At 38.4% G+C, this 22,284-nt stretch overlaps 1 protein-coding gene across 2 annotated transcripts in view; it reads left to right on the forward strand.

Annotated features, from left to right (window-relative positions):
* Nucleotides 1-22,284, forward strand: part of Rbl2 (RB transcriptional corepressor like 2) — an 80,973-nt gene that overhangs the window by 6,488 nt on the left and 52,201 nt on the right. For both annotated transcript variants that reach the window (XM_008830070.3, XM_008830069.3), the window contains exons 3-9: nt 275-475; nt 4,933-4,997; nt 9,738-9,866; nt 11,980-12,140; nt 12,221-12,285; nt 13,389-13,578; nt 18,264-18,430. In XM_008830070.3, the coding sequence (XP_008828292.1) occupies nt 275-475; nt 4,933-4,997; nt 9,738-9,866; nt 11,980-12,140; nt 12,221-12,285; nt 13,389-13,578; nt 18,264-18,430 (978 nt within the window). The remainder of the gene's footprint in view (nt 1-274; nt 476-4,932; nt 4,998-9,737; nt 9,867-11,979; nt 12,141-12,220; nt 12,286-13,388; nt 13,579-18,263; nt 18,431-22,284) is intronic.

Below are 22,284 nucleotides of genomic sequence, written 5' to 3' on the forward strand. Positions count from 1 at the left end.
ACAATCCAAACAAACAGAAAAATAGATTAGGAGGGTCAGACTAAAAAGACAGTTGGTAGGAGATTAAGCTACTCAATGATATGAGTTTTGATTTTTGTATCACTGTCTAATTATAATATATAAATATATATAAATATATTATTTATATATAAATATATAAATAATACTCAAAATTAATGAAGTAATTTTGGTCTACTATAAATTTTAGTTTACTTATATTGACATAACTTTTCTGTTAGTTATAAAGGCACCTCGTTTTTATCTTTAATACCAGCTTAATTGAATTTTTTAACAAGATGAAGAAGTGGGAAGACATGGCAAACCTACCCCCACACTTCAGAGAACGTACTGAAAGATTAGAAAGAAACTTCACTGTTTCTGCTGTAATTTTTAAGAAATATGAACCCATTTTTCAAGATATTTTTAAGTATCCCCAGGAGGAACAACCTCGTCAGCAAAGAGGAAGAAAACAGCGGTATGTTTTATATTTGTTATTTGGGAATCACCTTTTTTCTGTGGTATAGCTTGAGCTCTGTTACTCTTTAAAAAGAAACATGGTTTTCATAAATTCCCACCCCCCAAATTTTCTTTCAATTTTTTCCCCCTCTTTGCTGTATAATAGTAAGAGTCTGGCTTCTTTAGGTCATGTTTGTGTGAACTTTCTCTTTTAAGTAACCAAAAGTGCAGCCTGCATGAGTCAGACCCTGGGAGCTTTCACCAACTGATGACCTTGGTATAGACAACATACTTATATTTTCTATTTCTGTTACTTGACCTTTATGTCAGACTGAGTAATAATAATGTCCTGAAATGACTGATGTTCATAACAGTCAAGGGAAGAGAAGCTGGATGAAGTGAGAACAAGGAAGCTGAAGCACTGTGAACTTGCTTTCTGCTCAGGTGTGCAAAGTCAGCAGCTCCTCGGGCTTAGTGTTCTTCCTTACAACTTATGGCCATTATGGGGTACAAAGGCTCCTCCTTTAACATCCAAGTTTGTCTAAAATAGAAAGGGAAATATTGTTCTTTTTGTTGTTTGTGTTCTTTTTTTGAGACAGGGTCTCCCTATAGCCCCAGCTGGCCTGGAACTCATTGTGTAGACCAGGCTGGCCTTGAACTCACAGAGATCCACCTGCCTCTGACTCCCAAGTGGTGGGACTACAGGCATGTGCCATCATGCCTGGCAAAATTTTGTTCTTAAAATAGGATTAGAGGACTGGAGAGACGGCTCAATGGTTAAGGGCCCTGGCTGCTCTTGCAGAAGACCTGGGTTCAATTTCCAGCACCCACATGGTGGGGAACAACCATCTGTAACTCCAGTTCCAGGGGCTCTGATGCCCTCTTCTGACCTCTACGGGCATTACATGACATGGGTGCACCTACCCATATGCAGACGATACATTCATGCACATAAAATAAGAATAAATAAAATTAAATTTAAAAGATCATACTTCTTTAAAAAAAATAGGACTAGAAAAGTACTAATAAGAAATGTACAGGATGCTGGGTGAGGCTATACACAGCAGTATGTACAGGAGGCTGGGTGAGGCTATACACAGCTGTATGTACAGGAGGCTGGGTGGGGCTATACACAGCTGTATGTACAGGAGGCTGGGTGGGGCTATACACAGCAGTATGTACAGGAGGCTGGGTGAGGCTATACACAGCTGTATGTACAGGAGGCTGGGTGAGTTTATACACAGCTGTATGTACAGGAGGCTGGGTGAGGCTATACAGAATTCCTCTATGTACAGAAGGCTAGGTGTGGCTACACACAGTTGTAATCTCAGCATTCAGGAGGCTGAGGCAGGAGGATCACCTGGACTACATATGAGAGCTCTTGTCTCAAAAAAATCCCAAAATCCCCAAAACAAACAACAACAAAAAAACCCCAAATAGGAAGGAGTGTCAATGTGTAGATGCACTAGCCTTTAATTTTCTAGGTAGCCCAGGCTAGCCGCAAACTTGTAATGATCCTCCTACCTCAGCCTCCCAAGTGGGATTCTGAGAAAGTACCACCATCCTCAACTTTTATAGCGATGTATTCTGAACTTTGGATACAAGCTTTATTTTGAGTCTTGGTAAGGTAAGTGTAATCACATTTATAGAAAATACACATTTTTTTTCTTTAGAATATCTAGACAATGATTTCATACTGCTCTTGTTTGGTCTGTGTTAGGTTGTATATATTATCCAATTCTTTAAGAAACTTGTAAAACTACCTTAAGAATTTTACATTGACATTATTCTTTTTTGCGGGGAGGGGAGATGGGGTCTCCCTGTAGCCCCAGCTGGCCTGTAACTTGCTATGTAGACCAGGCTGGCCTTGATCTCCTGAGTGCTGAGATTAAAGGCGTGCATAATTTCTATACTTTTGGGGGATGTTGCTGGAAATTGAATGCAAAGAGGTGTGCACGCTAAACACACACACTAATGTTGATTTATAACCTCACTTGATAGTTTTCTATAAAGTTTATAGTTTTCTATACAGTCTTCTGTGTAGCCCAGGCCAGCCTCAAACTTGCTATCTTCCTGCCTCAGCCTCCCATATACAGGATTACAGGCATGCACTGTCACACCCAGCTCACTCTATAGTCTTTATTAGTACTTACTGTAGTGTGTGTGCTATTAAGCAAGGTCTCCCAAGACTTCTCCATGTGGTATGACAACCTTATGAGGCTGTGACTACTTAAACATGGGGAATTAAGCTGGGTATGGTGGTGCATGCCTGTAGTCCCAGCACTTGGGAGGCAGAGGTAGGCGGATCTCTGTGAGTTCAAGGCCAGCCTGGTCTACATAGTGAGTTCCAGCTGGGGCTACAGGGAGACCCTGCTTCAAAAAGACCGAAAAAAATAAAAAACAAAAAACTGGGAAATTAAGTCCCTCGGAGGCATTCCGTGCACCTGATGAGGACATAGACTGACTGCAGAGCCTGTGCACTTCACCACAATGCTATACTGCCTCTCAGAACTGTAAAAAGTCTGTTGCTATTTGTTAGATACACAGCAGCATGAAATACTTTGTTAGGTATTATGTTGGAGATAGGGATTCAAAAACAAAACCTACAGTCTCTCTTGAGAGTTGACAGAATAGTCAGGGAGAGGAAACAACATACTATAGTATTCATGTGAGCACAGTAGATGTAGAAATGTGGGATTTCTGAGAAAAATATAAATCTAGATGAGCCAGTCTGATCAGCCTCCATGGAGTAGAAATGGGCCTCACAAGAATGAGGCAGGATTTGGCAGCTGATTGTAGATATATAGATGGAGCCTTTGATTCAGAGGATAGGAATAGACACAGACCTAGGAAAACAAGAGGAAATTTGGGAACAAGTAGGTTAGTAAAGTTTTTTCTAGGAGTCTAAAGTTAATTAAAATTTAGAGTAGCTTAAGTACTACAAGATAAAAAATTTAACTTTTATTATGGTAGTTAATCAAAATCAGAAATAGTTTATCAGACACTTTTTTTGTGACAGGGTCTCCTATAGCCCAGGTGATCTTGAATTTGTTAAATAGCCAAGGATGGCCTTGAACTCTGAATCCTTCTAACTCCTGAGTGCGGTGGAAGGCAAACATGATTCTGACATTTAATCTTTACTATAACCATGGCCTAGTAAATTAAGTCCAGGATTATTTCCAAATAGAATAACTTTTTGGTAGATGAAGGACCGAGGCCCAGGGGAACAAGTATACATGCTCATGGTAGTTCTGGAACTAAACCCAATTTCTTGTTCTTCTCCAGGGTATTTTGCTCTTCTTGGTTCCTTGTTAGATCATGCTGCTGTAAAACTGGGCATGGTGGCACACACCTAGCACTTGGCAGATAAAGGCAGGGGATCAGGAATTCAACATCATCAGTCACATAGCAAGTTTGAGGTCAGTCTAGATTACTGTCTCAAAAAATAATAAAACAGAAAATAATGCTGTTGAGATATGGGCACCATAGAAGTCTAGATTAAACATTGCAGAGATTTTGGCAGAAAAGCCAACAGGTCTGAAATTCTCTTTAGCAGACAACTTGTCCAAATACAATAGGTATTCTCAAGAGATGGAAGTATAAGGTACTATAGGAAGGTCAAAATTTGCATCAAAACAGCTTTTCTTGGTTTGACATTGTGAAGAATATCTTTAGGGAGAGAGTCTTCCAGTTCATCAGCTATGGTAGAGAGGGATAAAGGGGAGGACCTTGCTGTGTCAGCTATGATAGAGAGGGATAAAGGGGAGGACCTTTTGTCAGCTGTGGTAGAGAGGGTTAAAGGGGAGGACCTTGGGGATGGAGAGATGGCTCAGCGGTTAAGAGCACTGACTGCTCTTGCAGAGGACCCGGGTTTGATTCCCAGCACCCATATGGCGGCTACAAACCACCCTTACTCCAGTCCAGGAGAATATGAAACCCTCTTCTGACCTCCGCAGCATTGCACAACATGGGTGCACTCACCTACATGCAAGCAATACACTCATACACATAAAATAAAAATAATAAAATATTTTTTTAAAAAGGTGGGGGGAGGACCTTGCTGTGTCAGCTAAGGTAGAGGGGGATAAAGGGGAGGACCTTGCTGTGTCAGCTAGGGTTGAGAGGGATAATGGGGAGAACCTGACTGCCTGAGGTCCTGAAGCAGTATTAGATGTGCTAATGTCATTAAAAGAACTATTGGTTTTCATTTTACTTTCCACCTTACTTATCTTGACCTCAAAACTTTGAAAATTTTTTTTTTCCTCCTTTCTGAGATGATCTCTTTCTCTGACTCCCAGCTGTTTCTTCTCAGTATTTGGTTAGGACAGAACTTCTTGCACATTTTTCCTGTACTGAGTCTGATGTCACTCGTTGACTGTGGGTTTTGTTTTACACCTAATTTGCAATCATTTGGGATGGTTTTTTTGTAATTCTTCTGTTTGTCTCATGACTTTTTTTTTTTTTCCTCCTCTAAAGGCGACAGCCCTGTACCGTGTCTGAAATTTTCCATTTTTGTTGGGTGCTTTTTATATATGCAAAAGGTAAGAAAAGAGTAATATTTATTTAGACATGAATTAGCTCATCTAAGTTTTCGGATACTAATTTTATCAGCGTATATTATGTATCAGGAAGAGAATCTTCTGATTATTTTTACAGTATCCAAATTTTCTCTTACTAAATATTCTTTCATTTTATTCTTATACCATCTTTTTGACCCAAAGCTGTTCTTTTGAATTATGAACTGGAACTGCCTTGTTCTGTATACTAGCTTTATTTGGAGCAGTGTTCTTCATGACACATGTGTGAGTCATCTGGGTGGGACTGACCAGAGTAGTTGAGATGGCCTTGCATGCTGATCACATAAATATACTAAACATCATCAGATATTTAGACACCACTTTTTTTTCTCTCCTTCTCATTCCATTTAATCTTCATTCATTGAAACTTATATCTATTATTTTTGTATATTTCTATGTAGGAATAATTCTTAATCTAAAGGAAGAAAGTAGAGTTCTATTAGTTGACATTTTTTTCTATAGACCATGTTGCACACTGTTGCCACTCAGATAGCCCAAGAAGATGCAAAGTGTCATAGAGCTGGAAGGAATTTCATGAATGCAGTAGTCCCTTTATGTATGGGTGACACATTCTGAGGCCTGAATCCATAGATAGCTCTGATCCCCCGGTATACGTACCAATATAAAGTTTAATTTATAAATTAGGCACAATAAGAGACTAACAGCAATTACTACTAATAAAATATAAAACAATTAAAATATTATTGTAAAAGTTTGTAACTGTTCTCTCAATTATCTTACTGTACTTTAAATCTTAGCAGCCTTAGCACGTGATTTTTTTTCTTTAGCATATGATTGGAAAAAAATTTTTTTAAATCAAGAATTTTCATTGTTTCACTTAATGGAAGTACTTTCTGGCTTTTCTTTGGCAAGTTCCTGGCATCATCACATGACTTTAGGATCCTTTTTAAGTAAAATAAGGATTACATGAATAAAAGCAATAGAGCACATAACCATGAAAGCAACTACTGGATGCACAGCATATTCAGCCTGGATATGGGGCGGCACAGAGCTGGACAGAGTAGAAAAGAGGGAGGTTTCATCTACTCAGAACAATAAACAATTTAAAACATACTTTTTTTTTTTTTTTTGGTCTTTTTGAGACCAAGTCTCCCTGTAGCCCCAGATCACCTGGAATTCACTATCTCTGGCCTCACAGAGATCTACCTGCCTCTGCCTCCCAAGTACTAGGATTAAAGGCGTGCACTCATCACACCTGGCCATTTTTTTTTTTTTTAAGGCTAACTATGTAGGCCAGACTGACCTGGAACTCATGACCCTCTTGCCTCAGCCTCTCAAGTGCTGGGATTACAGGTGTCCACCTTCATAAAGAATTATTTCTTAAAATTTTCTGTTTGATACTTTTGAACTGTTGTTGATCAAAGGTAACTGAAACCACCGAAAATAAAACTGTGGATTGGAGGAAATTACTATATAAGAGATTCTCTCAGGGCTGGAAAGATGGCTTAGCAGTTAAGAGTACTGGCTCCTCTTGCAGAGGACCCAGGTTCAGTTCCCAGCACCTACATAGCAGCTAACAGCTGTCTACCTCCAGTTCCAGGAGATCTGATGTCCTCTTCTGACCTTGATGGGCACTGCATGACACAGGAGTGCTTGATACATGCAGACAATACATTCATACACATAAATAAAATATTAAAAACAAACAGAAAAAGAGATTCTCTTTATTAGATCAAGTATCTCAACTTACTCAAACATTAGGCAACTGAGGTCTCCTGGTTTCATGCTGAATGTCAAGGCATCTGCAAGAATGTGTCATGCCATTGATCTCCATGTGTGATGATTGTAGCTAATCCTCTCTAGCTCAGCAGATGAGAGTCTTCCATTCCTTTCTGAACTGTGTGCCAGTTGAAAGAAGAGTCTTTTGTTGACTGTGAGGTTTTTTTTTTTTTTTTGGTCTTTTTGAGACAGGGTCTCCCTGTAGCCCCAGCTGTCCTGGAACTGAAACTCACTATGTAGACCAGGCTGGCCTTGAACTCACAGAGATCCGCCTGCCTCTGCCTCCCGAGTGCTGGGATTAAAGGCTTGTGCCACCACGCCCAGCCCCAACTATGAGCTTTTAAGTTAGCTTTCCATCACACTGCCACTGGCAGCTTTCTTTATTCCACACAGAAGTGGCACAGCTAGGCTAGAGATATGGGTGCCTGCCATGCATAAAGCCTTGCATTCATCCTTAGCATCATAAAAAGGAGATAAAGTAAATGTGACATGAGCAACAGCATGACAAAAGCTAGGAATATATAATTTTTTATGAAAGTTGTCACATCTTTAGCATATGTGGTTGGTTACATATGCATATGGTAATCCTTTCTTACAATTGTATTCGGCTGATGTGTCTGGCTTTTAGGTTTTTTTATCTATTTTGTGTGTGCTTAGGAGAATTTGGTACTATATCAACTGTTATTTCACTATCCTTATTGTGGTTTCATTTACCTACTTGAGTAGCATGCTTTTTCTGTCTTAGCAACTATGAATTTTATCTTATTAATAATTTGATTCAAAAAACGTTTGTCCTTTCACAATCTACCACTATAATTTGATTTTTTTTACATTTATTTGTTTGTTTAGTGTGTGCGTATGTGTGTGTGTGTGTGTGTGTGTGTGTGCGCGCGCGCGCATGCTCATGCATGTAGGAGGCGAGGGGACAATTTCAGGAATTGGTTCTCTCCTTTACTATGGAGTTCCAGGGATCCAACTCTCAGGTGGTCAGGTTTGGTGGCAAATGCCTTTACCTGCTGGGCCACCTCACCGTGGAGCCTTTGCTTTTTTTTTTCAAAGGCAGGGTCTTTCTTAGGCATGATCTACCATGCCTGGCATTAGTTTTGAGATGGTAGTCTTACTGTTTTGCCCAGGCTGTATTCAGGTAGATGGGTTTTATGATGCCAGTTCTCATAGGCTAAAATTGGTTTTATTCAGTTTTTGGTTTATTTGGGGGCAGGTAGTAGACTTTGCCTACAGCATATGCACATTTTAGATTATCTTAGTCCCAATGAATAAGCTAATTCTTTGATTCCTGTCTTTGTTGGTTTGGTGTGGCAAGTAACAAGTTTGAGCCTGTCATATTTTATGCAGAAGACATGAAATCTGTTTCACATGAAATCTCAATTCTTCACATTCCTGACAAGTAAGCCAAATCTAGCGATTAAACAGCTTTCCATTTAGGTATTATCTTTGTTGATTGAACAATAAAATATCTCACAAATAAAGTGAGATTTATTTGTAAGGTCAGGATTTGAAATAGAAAGTATGCTATACTGGGGCAATCCTGGAATTTAAATTAGAATGTGATCTTTATGGGCATTTCAGCTTTTAGAAGTTACAGTGCTGCTATTCTTTACTGCCACAGCAAGTACACTCCAGTGACAAGTTCAGGCTTGTCAGTGATGGCTTTGTAGCTTGAAACCAGCAAGGGTGGCGTCCTGTTTGGATATACATGAATGGAAGTAAATTCTAATACCAAGTCTTTCATAGTAAAGTCAAGCAAGTTAGTATGGTTATATCAGTGGAGTATTTAATCTCTTAGTGATCATTTGCCTTTCTGTCAGCAACAGAATTTTTTTTTTCTTTAACTCATCCTAAGTTAATTTGCCAAATTTTTCCATGTGGAAAAAAAATTCCTGATAGCTGAGGTAAGTGGTAACTTTCTTTGAAAGAAAGCAAAGGAAAAAAGGTCTGAAACAAAGCTCGCGCACTCTGTCTCTCTCTGTCTCTGTCTCTCTCTCTCACTCTGTGTGTGCATGCATGTGTGTGTGTGTATGTGTGTGTGTGTGTGTGTGTAGTGCATATACGTATTGTGTAGGTATTAAGTATGAGAATGCAGAGTTCTGAGAATAGCTCTTCAGTTTTGTAGGCTGTTAAACTGAACTTTCAGTATTAGAAGTAAACAAGCACTGTGGGAAGGATACGCTTTATAGCTTCAGGTTTGTGTTCTTTACTGTCTTGCTCCTAAGCACTCGCAGTTATCCCAATTGTGTTCTCTTGGATTAATGTGTGTGTAGAGAAGTGTTTAAAAATGTAACCATTCCAGCTGGGTGTGGTGGCGCCCGCCTTTAATCCCAGAGGCAGAGGCAGGCGGATCTCTGTGAGTTCAAGGCCAGCCTGGTCTACATAGTGAGTTCCAGGCCAGCTGGGGCTACAGAGAGACCCTGTCTCAAAAAGACCAAAAAAATATATAATAAAATAAAATTACCATTTGGGCTCTGATTAAGGGTTCTCATCTTTTTAGAGTATGTATATGGGAAAAATAATTATATGAATCATTGTTAGTTGTTTATCTCAATATCTCTAGTAATTTTCATGGCAGAAAACTTTTTCATGTAAAACAGTTTCTTATAGTCTGAGATAATTGATGATTTTTTTTTTGCATTCAAAATTTCCAAAGACTAGACCAATGATAATTAAGTTTAGTTAGCTACTAGGCTTTTAATAGATGTCTACCTAATGACTATTGAATGAATACATAGCATTTTAAGTAAAATTTTAGTTTTCATTAAATTCTTAGACATACATTAAAATATTAAATATTTATGACCCAAAATGTAAATTTGTCAAAACACTTCATGTAACTCTTGAGCCAGCTTTGTTCAATGATACCTGTCATTCTTATTAAATAAAGCAATTATGTTTAAGTACTGTAAAGTTGTTCTGCTTTAACTCTATATATAACTTTATATAATCCTGTAGGTAACTTCCCCATGATTAGTGATGATTTGGTCAATTCTTACCATCTTCTGCTGTGTGCATTAGACTTAGTTTATGGAAATGCCCTACAGTGTTCCAATCGTAAAGAACTTGTGAACCCTAATTTTAAAGGTAAGTTGTATGCCGGACATTTTTGGACAACACACGTTTCTGTACTGTTTACTCTTGGGAGTTGTACACACAGTAAAGATTTGCTAACGTCAGAGAACAGGAATGTTTGGAGAAGTTCCATCATCCTAATTGTATAGAACACTTAAAGAATCAAAGTCTCTATAAATTTTTTTTTTAAAAAAACAAAAGCAGATAACACCGTTTAATCTTAAATGACAACTTTAGAAGTTTTTGAAGTATATACTCAAAAAGGAGAATAATTTAGAAATCTGGAGTAGCAAAGATAACACTAAAGTTGTGGTGTGGTATATTTTCCACCATTGGAAGCTTTGTGCCTGATGCATTGTAGGAGGCAGAAAATAATTTACTGACTCTCATTGCAGTTTCTCTTGCTACGAGAGAGTACAGTTCTAAAGTAAAATAAACTTTCATTTCTAGACTGATGCATATGAGATTCATAAATGATTTTGGCAATGCATTTAGTATGCTTGAAGGTGTGTAGTTTCTATTAGCTATATATACAAATACTAAGTATTTATAGACTGATATATACTACCAATTCCATCTGAATACCAGGAGGAACACCATGGTAGGAACCTGATTGATTGAAACCTCAATTATAATTTCCACTTACCTTTTGTGGTTAGCTTTTGTTTTATTTTTGTTTTGTTTTGTTTTGTTTTCGGTCTTTTTGAGACAGGGTCTCTCTATAGCCCCAGCTGACCTGGAACTCACTATGTAGACCAGGCTGGCCTTGAACTCACAGAAATCCACTTGCCTCTGCCTCCCAAGTGCTGGGATGAAAGGCATGTACCACCATGCCTGGCTCTGTGGTTGGTTTTTAAAATTAATGGAGTATTGTTACTTGAGTTACATAATACTCAGAAAGTTTCAGATTTAGGGTTGCAAATGTATTCAGCCCTGAGTTTGAATTCTAGTACTATAAACAAACAAAAACTTTAAAAAGCAAAGCAAAAAAGTTTTTGATTAAAATAAAAATGGATTTCAGATTTCATTTAAGATTTTTGGATTAGGTATGTTCATCCAGTAAAGGTAATGCGACACTCCAAAATCCAAAAAAACTCTGAAATCGACAAATTCTGGACCCAAGCATTTTGGACAAGGACTACTAAACCTGTATCCCTTTCTTTAATTTCCTTCTTAGCTTCATTTTGTTATTTTTTGCTGGGCACTGAACACAGGGTACCTGTAGCCTCTTTTTTATATTTTTATGTTTTTTCCTTTTACCTCCTTTTGTTTTTCATCGACACTTTTATTCTTATGCAAGACTACACTAAATTGTATGAGTAATTAATATGATCGAAGTCTATAATCTGTGAACTGTGTAATTTAAAACATTTTAAAATTACATTTTATTTGTGTAGGGGTAGCAGCATGCTTGTGGAGGTCAGAGAATGGCTTGCAGGAGTTGATCCCCTCCTTTTACTATGTGGGTCCCAGAAATCAAACTCAGGTCATCAGGCTTGGCAGCAGGTGCCTTTACTTGCTGAGCCATCTCACCAGCCTGAACTGTGTAATTTTTTAAGTAGTGCTTTTTTTTTATTTGAATTTAAGACTTATTTGCAAAATACAGTGTTTTTTAGATGTCACAGCAACAGCCTAAAATTGTTTTTAAGTTTTCTCTTTTAACTATCTTCAGATAGATAATTGTATAACTAAAATCTTTCAAGTAGTGATATACTTTATCTTTGTTCTCATTCTTAAAAATATTTGTTTAATTCATTATTTAGTCACTGATGTGAGGCAGGATCTCTGTAACCTATGTTATCTAGGCTGTCCTTGGAGTACATGGCAATTCTCCTGCCTCAGCCTCCTGAGGGATTTAAGCATAACCACTATGTTTGGGTTAAAATATTATTGGTTTGTTTTGTGTTTTTTTTTTTGTATTGGGGATCTCCAGCTCTTATTTTGGGGGTTTTGGTGTTTGTTTTTTTTTAAGGTATGTTTAAAATAGGTCCCTGTGTGCTCTCTTATACATTCATATGCCAATTATATCTTGTCTATACTGACTGGCATTTATGTTTCAGTTCATTATAATTTAGCTTATTGAATGCTAACCAATACTTCCATTTTGTGATTCTATACATTATAGGCCTATCTGAAGATTTCCACCCCAAGGATGCTAAACCTTCCTCTGACCCACCTTGTGTTATTGAGAAGCTCTGTTCCTTACATGATGGTTTAGTTTTAGAAGCAAAGGGAATAAAGGAACATTTCTGGAAACCCTATATTAGGAAACTTTATGAAAAAAAGGTTTGTAGTAACAACATGAGAATGTTTTCTGGAGAAAGACTTCATTTCATATGACATAAAGATCTCTCTTTTCATCATAGCTCCTCAAGGGAAAAGAAGAAACTCTTACTGGGTTTCTAGAACCTGGGAACTTTGGAGAGAGTTTGTGAGTACTTCTGTTACAGAATTATTTTAATTATATGTGGAGGAGACCTCAGTGCTTATTGTTTTTAATTGTTTTAATACTTTAAGTTTCCTATTAGGGGACAGCAGTTCATTGTTTTTATTGTTTAAATATTTTGAGTTATCAATTTTGGAGACCTCAGCATTCAATGTTATTCAATGTTTTTTGTTTTGTTTTGTTTTGTTTTTTGTTCTCTGGAAAATTTGAATACTTTATGGAAGATCCCATGGGAGCCACAAAAATTTTGTCAACTTCTACTATAAGTACATGTGTTTAAGTTAAATGAAACTTGATTGTTCTTTTTAAAGCTTTATTAGTTAAAAAAAGGTTTTATTAGTTAAGCTCTTGAATTATAAATTTTGATACCAAGAAATGTTTTTGGAACTGGCCATGATGAAGATGCCTGTAATCCCAGCACTTGGGACCTGAGGCAGGAGAATTGTAAGTTTGAGGTCACTCTGTCTCAAAAAAAAATTAAGAAAAGAGAGAGAGCTGGGCATGGTGGTACACACCTTAAATTCCATTTCTAGCCCTGGGTAGGCAGGGGCAGACACATTTCAGTGAGAATGAGATTCTTAAAAAAAAAAAAAAGAAAGAAAGAAGGAAGAAAGAAAAGGGAAAGAAAGAAATATTTTTTGAACCATAGAGGCAAAAACATGGTAGTATGGAGGTCTTTAGAGGTACCTAGAATAGCTGAAGTGCTGTTTCCTATAGGCTTATATGTCTGTTGTATCTTGACTAGACTCACTATATTTATATTTCAGTTTATTATAATTTAGCTTACTGAATGTTTGTTAATATCTATTTTTTTATTATTATTAGCTTATCGAAGGCAAGTTGGTTCTGGGTCCCCTCCTTAAAATGCCGTTGACAAAATACACTCATTCTGTGGCAGATATGCAGAATGAAGCAAGCTACATCTTACTTTTTTCAGTTTTGTAATTAGCAGTTATTTTACTGAAATATTACTTTGAAAAAATTATTAGATCTTGTAGTTGAAAAATGAGATAATTGAGTGTTATAAAACATGAACTGAAATGGCAGTTCTGTTAGAGAGTTTGCCCTGTCTGTTTTTCCCTTGGTAGTAAAGCCATCAGTAAGGCTTATGAGGAATATGTTTTGTCTGTTGGGAATTTGGATGAACGGATATTTCTTGGCGAGGATGCTGAGGAGGAAATTGGGACTCTTTCACGGTGTCTGAATGCTGCCTCAGGCACAGAGAGTGCTGAAAGAGCACAGGTGAAAACCATATTATTGCAGCAACATTTTGACAAGGTGAGTTGAGCCAAGTAGAGAAACAGGCTTGGCTTCCGTTCTATTTTCATAATCCTGTGTGTATGTGTATTTTAAATGCTTGCAGTATGAAAATTCCTATCATACTTACTTGAAAACGTTATCTTACTAATTTTTTGTTTGTTTAATACTAACTTTCAAAGGTTTGGGTTGGGTCAGAGAAGAGCATTTACTCTAAGTGTAGGCAGATGTGTCATGCTGGCAGTCTTTGGTTCTGGGGACACAGGTGGTAGCATACATTGCAGCACAGTGGACAAAAGCACTCAGAAAATGTTAACTAACCTGAAGTGGAGCCTTTGTTTAATAGACCAGAGAACCTGTCAGTCTGTAGTTAGTCTTAAAGAAAATTCTGTTGAACTGAAAGCAATTTTTAGGGTGATAGAGACTGATGACTACAATTTCCCTGCCCTGAAACTGAGAAGCTTTGGACTGGAAGCTTGGTCTGCTTGTTTAATAATATATATGTGTAATTTGTGACAGGGGTCTCACTCTGTATCCCAGGCTAGCCACAAATTAATGGCAATCTTTGTGCCTCAGCTGCTCAAGTATTGAGGTGATAGGCATTAGCCGACACACCTGGCTCATTTAAAATTAAAGGTATTTTTATATGCTAGATTTTTATATCTAGACATTAGAAAATATAGCAGTAGGTGAAACAGACACAAACACCTTGTTTTGAGAAGCTTATGTTTTAATATGGGAAGCTAGACAATAGATAATAAATTATGTATTAAATACATAATATGTTGACTGGTTATATATGAAGAAAAATAAAATTGATTAGTCAAAACACCATAAAGACTTTTATGTGATTTTTAAACATTATTGCTTACCCTTATGAAATGGTGAATTTTAACCAAATTAATAATCTAATGAACATTTTAAAAAATTTATTTATTATTTTATGTGTATGACTGTATTGCCTGCATGTGTGTAAGTGCCTGTGTCGTGCAATACCTGCAGACACCAGAAGGTGTTGGATTCCTTCTGGAACTGGAGTTGCGGATGGTTGTTAGCTGCCATGTGGGTGCTGGGAGTCCACTCAGGTCATCTGCAAGAACAGCCAGTGCTCTGAACTGCTGAGCCATCTCTCCAGCCCCTCTAATGAATATTTTTAAAGGTATTAGAAGAACTAGGGCCAGGGCAAGAGAAGAGTAGTTAAGAGGCTATTTCAGCAACTCTGATATTTCTTGGCAGCTTGGTTTACAGAAATGGTTGTATTTGGGCCACATTTAAGAGGTAGCATCCACAGGACGTACTGATATTTGAATTAGTGTGTCACAGAGAAAGAAGCCAGTAATTGATTAGTGTTGGGCTGCTGATAAAGCTTAGTACTTAATAAATGCCTGTAAGGTCCTGAGTGACCTGGCACTGCACCTCTGCATCCATTTCCCCCTGCTTTCTTTACCCAATCCATTCCTACACATTAACCTCTTTTTTCATTCTTCAGATAAGCCAAGCATGCCACCAGCTCAAAGCCTTTGCCCCTACTATTTCCTCTGCCTAAAATATGTTTCTTCAAGATGATCATGTGGCTCACTTCCTCATTTCTTTCTGGTCTCTAAGTTGACTTCTGTAAAAGAGCAGCCACCAAGAGACTCCAGTCCTCAAGACTTCCTTTCCTCTTACTCTGCTGTTAGTTACTGTCTTGTCTGACAGTAAGTAGGTAGGCAGAATTGTTTATTCTCTGTCTTCCTGCATTAGAATACAAGTTTTATGAGGGCTGTGACCAGATTGTATGCAGAGCTTGCCATACAGTAGTTAATCTAAAGATTTTGTTGTTGATGTTTATTGAGAGGGAAGAGCAAGTCTGGAGGTATGATTAAAAGTGAGGATTATTCACATGGTATATTTGAGATGCCTTTTAAGCATCCTAGTAGACTCACTGAGTAGGCAGTTTAGAAACTTATCACTGGCATTCCTAGGAGAGGTTGGAGTTGTATATATGTTCTAGAGTCACCAGAATGTGGCTAAAATGATGAAATGAAGATTACCTAGCAGTATGAGTTGGTAAGAGAATAAAAGAGACCTAAAGGCAGAGCTCTGGGGTACACCAGATTTTATGTCTTTACTAGGAGAAGGAACATCCTAGTACTTATATATCAGCTCCATATTTATGTCCAAGTTAAAGAAAGAACCCTCTAGGTGAGAGTGCACAGGGAACTTTGAGCCTTTTAACAGTGCTACAGCGTAGAAGCCTCATGTTAACTTTGAGGACTCTGGGCAGGAGGCTGTGGTTGTCACACCTAGTTTCTCCTATGAAACCAGTGCTGCCTGTGGGTTATGTGGTTATGTGTTACTGGTTGCTGTTACTAATGCATGTTGCATAGAAGGTATTTTTCCCTCCCAGTATAGGCACTGGGTCATACATAGTGAAGTATACTACAAGAAAGTCAAGGCAGGCAGCAGCCTTCTGAGCATACCTAATCTACTTAGACCATTTTATGGACTTCAAATAACCATAAGATTAATTTCTTTGAAACAAAATGGTCTTAGCTTTGCTGTTGCTGAAGATATATAGAACACATACATATTTGTTTGTATATAGTGAATTTCTGTGTTTTAAGAGTGGAATAGTTTATTCTGTTAACAAGTAAACATTTTGCTAGGTATTTTTAGAAGTTTAGAATGAGGGGGCTGGAGAGATGGCTCAGTGATTAAGAGCATTGGCTGCTCTTGCAGAGGACCTGGGTTCAGTTCTCAGCACCCACATGGTGGCTAACAACTGTCCTTAACTTCAGTTCCAGGAAACCTGATGCCTCTTCTGATCTCCTCAGGCATTGCATGCACAGGTACACTTATATACCTGTAGGCAAAACACTTACACACATAAAATAAAAATTAAAAAAAATTTAAAAAATCTAGAATGAGTACATTTAATACTCAGGAAAATGTTGAATTTGAATATTAAAAATTACTATCAAGCTAATTTAGCCTTTTAGTTTTTTGAAAAAATTAGAAAAGATGAGAACTGGAGAGGTTAAGTGTACTGGCTGCTTTTACAGAGGACCTGGGTTCAGTTCCTAGCACCCACATGGCAGCTAACAACTACCTGTAACTCCAGTTCCAGGGGATCTGACACCCTCTTCTGACCTCCACAGGCATTGCATGACATGGGTGCACTTACATACATGCAAGCAATACACTCATACACAGAAGATAAATTTAACAAAATATTTTAAAAATTAAAAAAGATGTTTTGTTAGCATATCTACTCATGCTTTAGTTCTTCATCACAAAGTCATGTATTTTTCATGTGCATGTTTAAGAATGTTGATTACCTTGCTTCTCTAAAAGCCCATCCACTTTAGGAAGAAAAACTGATAGAGTCTAGTAACTAAAGAGGGAGGGGAAAGGACTGGTGAAGACTTACTACATCAGATTGCCCTTTTTTTGTGTAATATTTGCCTTATCAAGTAAATTTGATACATATATGGATTTAAAATTTTTATATAGAATATTTTTGGGTAGAGGGTGGCTGGAGAGATGGCTCAGAGGTTGAGAGCACTGACTGCTCTTTCAGAGGACCTGGATTAGATTCTCAGCACCCACGTGACAGCTAACAACCATCTGTAACTCTAGTTCCAGGGGATCTGAAGCCTTCTTCTGACTTCATAGATATTGCACAACACAGGTGCACTTACACACATGCAGGCAATACACTCATACACATAAAATTAAAAAAATAAAATATTATTCAGACTGGAGAGATAGCTCAGCGGTTAAAAGTACTGGCCGTTATTGCAGAGAATCCAGATTTGATTCCCAGCACCCACATGGCAGTCAACAACTGTCCGTAACACCAGTTCCAGGGGAATCTGACACTCTCTTCTGACCACTGTGGGCATTGCACGACACAGGTGCACTTACATACATGCAGGGAATACACTCATATACATAAAGTAAAAATAAATATGTTAAAATAAATAAAATATTAACAATTTTATTTTATGTATGAGTGTTTTGTGTGCGTGTATAGAAATGTACCCCTCTGTACAATGCCCACAGAGGCCAGAAGAGGGTGTCGGATCACCTGGAACTGGAGTTATAGAGGATTGTTGACAGCCATGTGGATGCTAGGAATTGAATCCAGGTCCTCCAGCCTCACTTATATGGATTTTTATTAAATCATGAATTTTTACTTAAGCCTGGTTCAATTTGTAGGTTTCATATGTCAATCTTTGAGTCTTTGTAAACAGAGCAGATTGAAGCTGTGGAATTCTGTTTCTCAGAGATAGGAGTGATGTTCTTAATGTTTTCAAGTGTAATGTTTATATTTCCCTTAAGCATAGGTTCTTAGAGGAGAGGTAATAGGGAGATACACCCCCCACCTGAATATCCTGGGGATTAAATTTGTATATGCTAGGTATGCACAATGCCACTGAGCTATATCCCACCTAGAAATATACCTTATCTTAAAGATTTAACTTTTAAGAGAGAACTTTTAGTTGGCTAGAATATATATTGTTCTTTTATAGTCTTTGGAATGGTAGCTCCTCATGGGGTTAGGTTTAAATTCCAGCAATGATGATATTTGAGATGCTAAAATGTATTGTTATAAAGTCTCATTGTCTTGATTTCCTATTTGTGATAATTTAAAGTCTTTTTAACCTAATAACTTTTGATCTAACTAACTTTTTAGAAATTTACTTAATTTTCTTCTTTAGTCTAAAACATTCAGAATCTCCACACCACTTACTGGTGTGAGGTACATGAAGGAGACCAGCCCTTGTTTGGCTTCCATTTCCACACCTGCACATAGCCTGTGTCGTCTGCATACCATGCTGACAGGCCTCAGGAATGCACCGAGTGAGAAGCTGGAACAGATACTCAGGTTAGTTTTAACTTTGTCTGCCTTCTAAGAGTTGGTTGTTGACCATTTTTCAGTTTCTTACCTTAATTTTTGAGTACCAGTGCCTTAATTTGCCTGTTAACAATTTTTACATTAATTGCACACTTAGTCTTATTGGTCAATAGAAGACATAGCTATATAAGGCATACAAGTAAGCCAGGCATAGTGATACATGCTTGTAATCTCATGATTCGGGATGCTGAGACAGAAAGATCACAAGTCTGAGGCTAGCCTAGGCTATAGAGTGAGATCTTGTCAAGAAAAGAAGAGAAGAAGAGAAAAAGAAAAGAAACGAAGAGAACAAAGAAATGGAAAGAAAAAAGAAGGGTATGTAAGTCGAGGACAGTCCCCTTCGCTCACATTTATTTAATCTGGTATGGGCAGGGTACCCACACTAGCCAGTATAAAACTCCCTTAAAAATAGTTTAATATTGTATGTGAATAGCAAACTTACAGGAATAGCCAGAAGAGAGATAATATTAAAACCATGTTTGAGCTGGCCACATGCCTGTAATCCCAGTACTTGGGAGGTAGAAGCAGAAGGATCAGGAGTTCCTGTTCATTCTCCACTACATGAGTTTGAGGTCACCCTGGACTACATTAAGACTCTGTCTTAAAAAGCTCCTCCCCCCAAACAACCCCCAAAATTTAAATGACCAAAGTTTTTTTTAAGAAAGCACCTGTATATAGGACAACTCAGAAGAATATAGCGAATGAATGGAATCTACTACATGTAAAAAATTAAAATGTGCCCGCCCTTACCTCCGTTTACTTCCCTGGGCTGCACAGCCTCCCGTGTCCTGGTCCCAGCACCTTCCCTGGGTAAGTCCAGTGTGCTCAGTGCGCCTTGACTCCCCCAGCCTCTTTCACCCTCCCAGGTCCCCCCGCCGAGTCTCTCCTCCTAGGTTGGGTACAGGCCCATTTTTTGTCTTGGCACCCCAGACACTGCAGCCAACCTTTCAGCCCAGAGCCACCACTGCTTCCTGATTCTCTGTATCCGGACCACCCCAATTCCTCCCTACCACCCCCATGAACCCTCTAGGCCTGTTCCCTCCCTTACCTCCCTTTACTTCCCTGGGTGACACAGCCACCAGCTTCCTGAGACCAGCATCTATCCTGGACCCTTCTCCCAGGCAAGCCCAGCCCCCAAATTCTTGAGGGCAGCATCTTTCCTGGAGGGACCCATACCTTAGGAGAAAGCCTGATATCATCTGAGCCTCATCTCACTTGGGCCTCTATGGGAAGACAAAAGCAATTAGGCCACTCCAATATAAAATCAAAAGAGAGAACCTGAAGCCTAGACCAACCAGCTTTTCATGCCCAACAAGTAAACCACAAAGATACATAAAGTTTACAAAAGGAAGCAGACCTAAACTCAACAAAGAAGGCTTGAGTCTCATACAAGAATGAGAAAGTACAAAAGGAATCCACATGTCAAAGTCACGGAGAAAAAAAATAACATGAAAAAACAAAATAGCCGGGTGTGGTGGTGCACACCTTTAGTCCCAGCACGCAGGAGGCAGAGGCAGGCAGATCTCTGTGAGTTCAAGGCCAGCCTGGTCTACATAGTGAGTTCCAGGCCAGCTGGGGTTACAGGGAGACCCTGTCTCAAAAAGACCAACGTTGAATTCGATTAGAAAGTGGTTGGCTCTTCCCATAATACTTGTGCCACTATTGCACAAGTGGGCATATCTTGCCACTTGTTGTACTTCACAGAATTCACAACTGGTAAGGTTGATGTTTTCTTTTCCCTTCCTGTATCATGCATAGCAATTTCCCAGCACTGAAAATGCTAACCAGAGGGGATGAGGCTCTGAAGTCAATATCAGCTTTATTTCTCCTCTTGGTTGTACAGCTCATGGATGTACCATCTTCAGCAATAGGCTCTTACTGTCAAGTTCTGGTGGGTAAGTAAGAAAGGGGGCAGTGGCTTGCATTATTTGAGAGTCTATGGGACTCATTCTCAGCAGCTTCAAGATTGGGATTCTTTCTTGGCATTGGGATTTTATTCTGTTAGCTTACGATGTCTAGTAAGGGCAATGCCCCCTGTTATAAAGTAACAACTATTAAACTATTTTTATAATGTATTTGTGTATACTCTAAGAAAATCTTGTAATAGGTTTCCACATGGCTTTTTCTAAAGGTCTTCCATGTTGGTTATCTCTCTCCATACTCTGTCCTCTGGTCAGAGTGTTTTACCAAACCAATAAAATGCTGAATAAGACAGCCCCAGGAGACGGTGTTGTGCCCATGTGCATATGGGCAAATTTAATGAGACTCAATCAATTAAAAGAAATAAATGAACAAATAAATAATGAGGATGTGAAGTTGGGAGGGACATGTGATGGAAAAATGATAGAGATGTTGGGGAAGAGTTAGGGGTGAATAAAATCAAGACCCATTTATATGTGTATAATAATCAAAAAGAGGCTGGGCATGGTGGTGCATGCCTTTAATCCCAACACTTGGGAGGCAGAGGCAGGTGGATCTCTGTGAATTCAAGGCCAGCCTGGTCTACATAGTGAGCTCCAGGACAGCTGGTGCTACAGGGAGATCCTGTCTCAAAAAGACCAAAAAAAAAAAAAATCAAAAAGAACACAAATAAATGACTTAACATTGTAACCCAAGACACTTGAAAAACAACAAATGTAATCCAAACCCAGCAGACAAGAAGAAATAAAAAAAATTAGAGCAGAAATTAATGAAATAGAAACAAAACAATACAAAAAAATCAACGAATCCAAGAGCTGGTTCTTTGAGAAGATAAACAAGATTGATAGACCACTAGCCCAGTTAACCAAAAGAAAGAAAGAACACCTCCAAATCAACAAAATCAGAGAATCTGGTGTCACAATAGACACCAGAAAAATCCAGAACATTATAAGGGAATACTTTAAAAACCTATGTGCTACTAAATTTGAAAACCTAAAAGAAATGGACAGGTACCTAAAAGCATGGGAACCACCAAAGCTAAACCAAGAAGAGATTAACAGCTTATACAGACCCATAACACATAAGGAAATTGAAACAGTAATACAGAATCTCCTGACTAAAAAAAGCCCAGGCCCAGATGGATTTACAGCAGAATTCTACCAGACATTTAAAGAGGATCTACATCAAATACTACTAACCTTCTTGGATATTTAACAGCCATACTTTGAGGCCTATACTAATTTGGTCAGAGGGACATAAAGGACAGTTTTTGCTCCTTGCACTCCTAGGTCAACTGAGTTCCAGGGGACTATGAGCATCTCTCAAAATGTCCTGTAACTGTGGTGAGTCACCTGTCTTCTTGAGTAAGGAGGCTTGGAGACCCCACCAGATGGACCTGAACCAATGTCCAGTCTACAAAGAGGAAGGTCAACATAGAGGAAACATTTCCTCCATATTTCCAAGTGAAGCCAGCCGTGGTCAAGCAGGACCTTTGATTTAATCTTCACACAGATAAAAGAAAGGAGCCAGGTATTCCTCCCAGGCCCATGTTACCCCTGAGGAACAGATCCTCAAATGACCTTAAGAGTAAAAATAAACTGTTTTATCTGGGCCAACTGTAGGGTCTTAAACACCCAAAAGGAAGGTATAACCAAAGATTAATGGGGTCAATATAATTTTTAAGAGTCCATATGTATAGCTAAAAGCTACATAACAAGAAACAATGCCAGGCAGGTGATACCTTCCTTTGAGTTATTGGCCAAGGTGGCACAAGAGACTACCAGACAGTAACCCAGCATAGAACTGGGAAAATGAACAGCAGATCCCAATCTTATCTAAAAGAATATTGACAACTGATTGCTGCTAGATGAGAAACAGCTGACCCTCCTAAAACAAGGATCTCT

This window comes from Nannospalax galili, unplaced genomic scaffold (assembly GCF_000622305.1).
Source record: "Nannospalax galili isolate Female #2095 unplaced genomic scaffold, S.galili_v1.0 scaffold274, whole genome shotgun sequence".
Lineage (NCBI taxonomy): Eukaryota > Metazoa > Chordata > Mammalia > Rodentia > Spalacidae > Nannospalax > Nannospalax galili.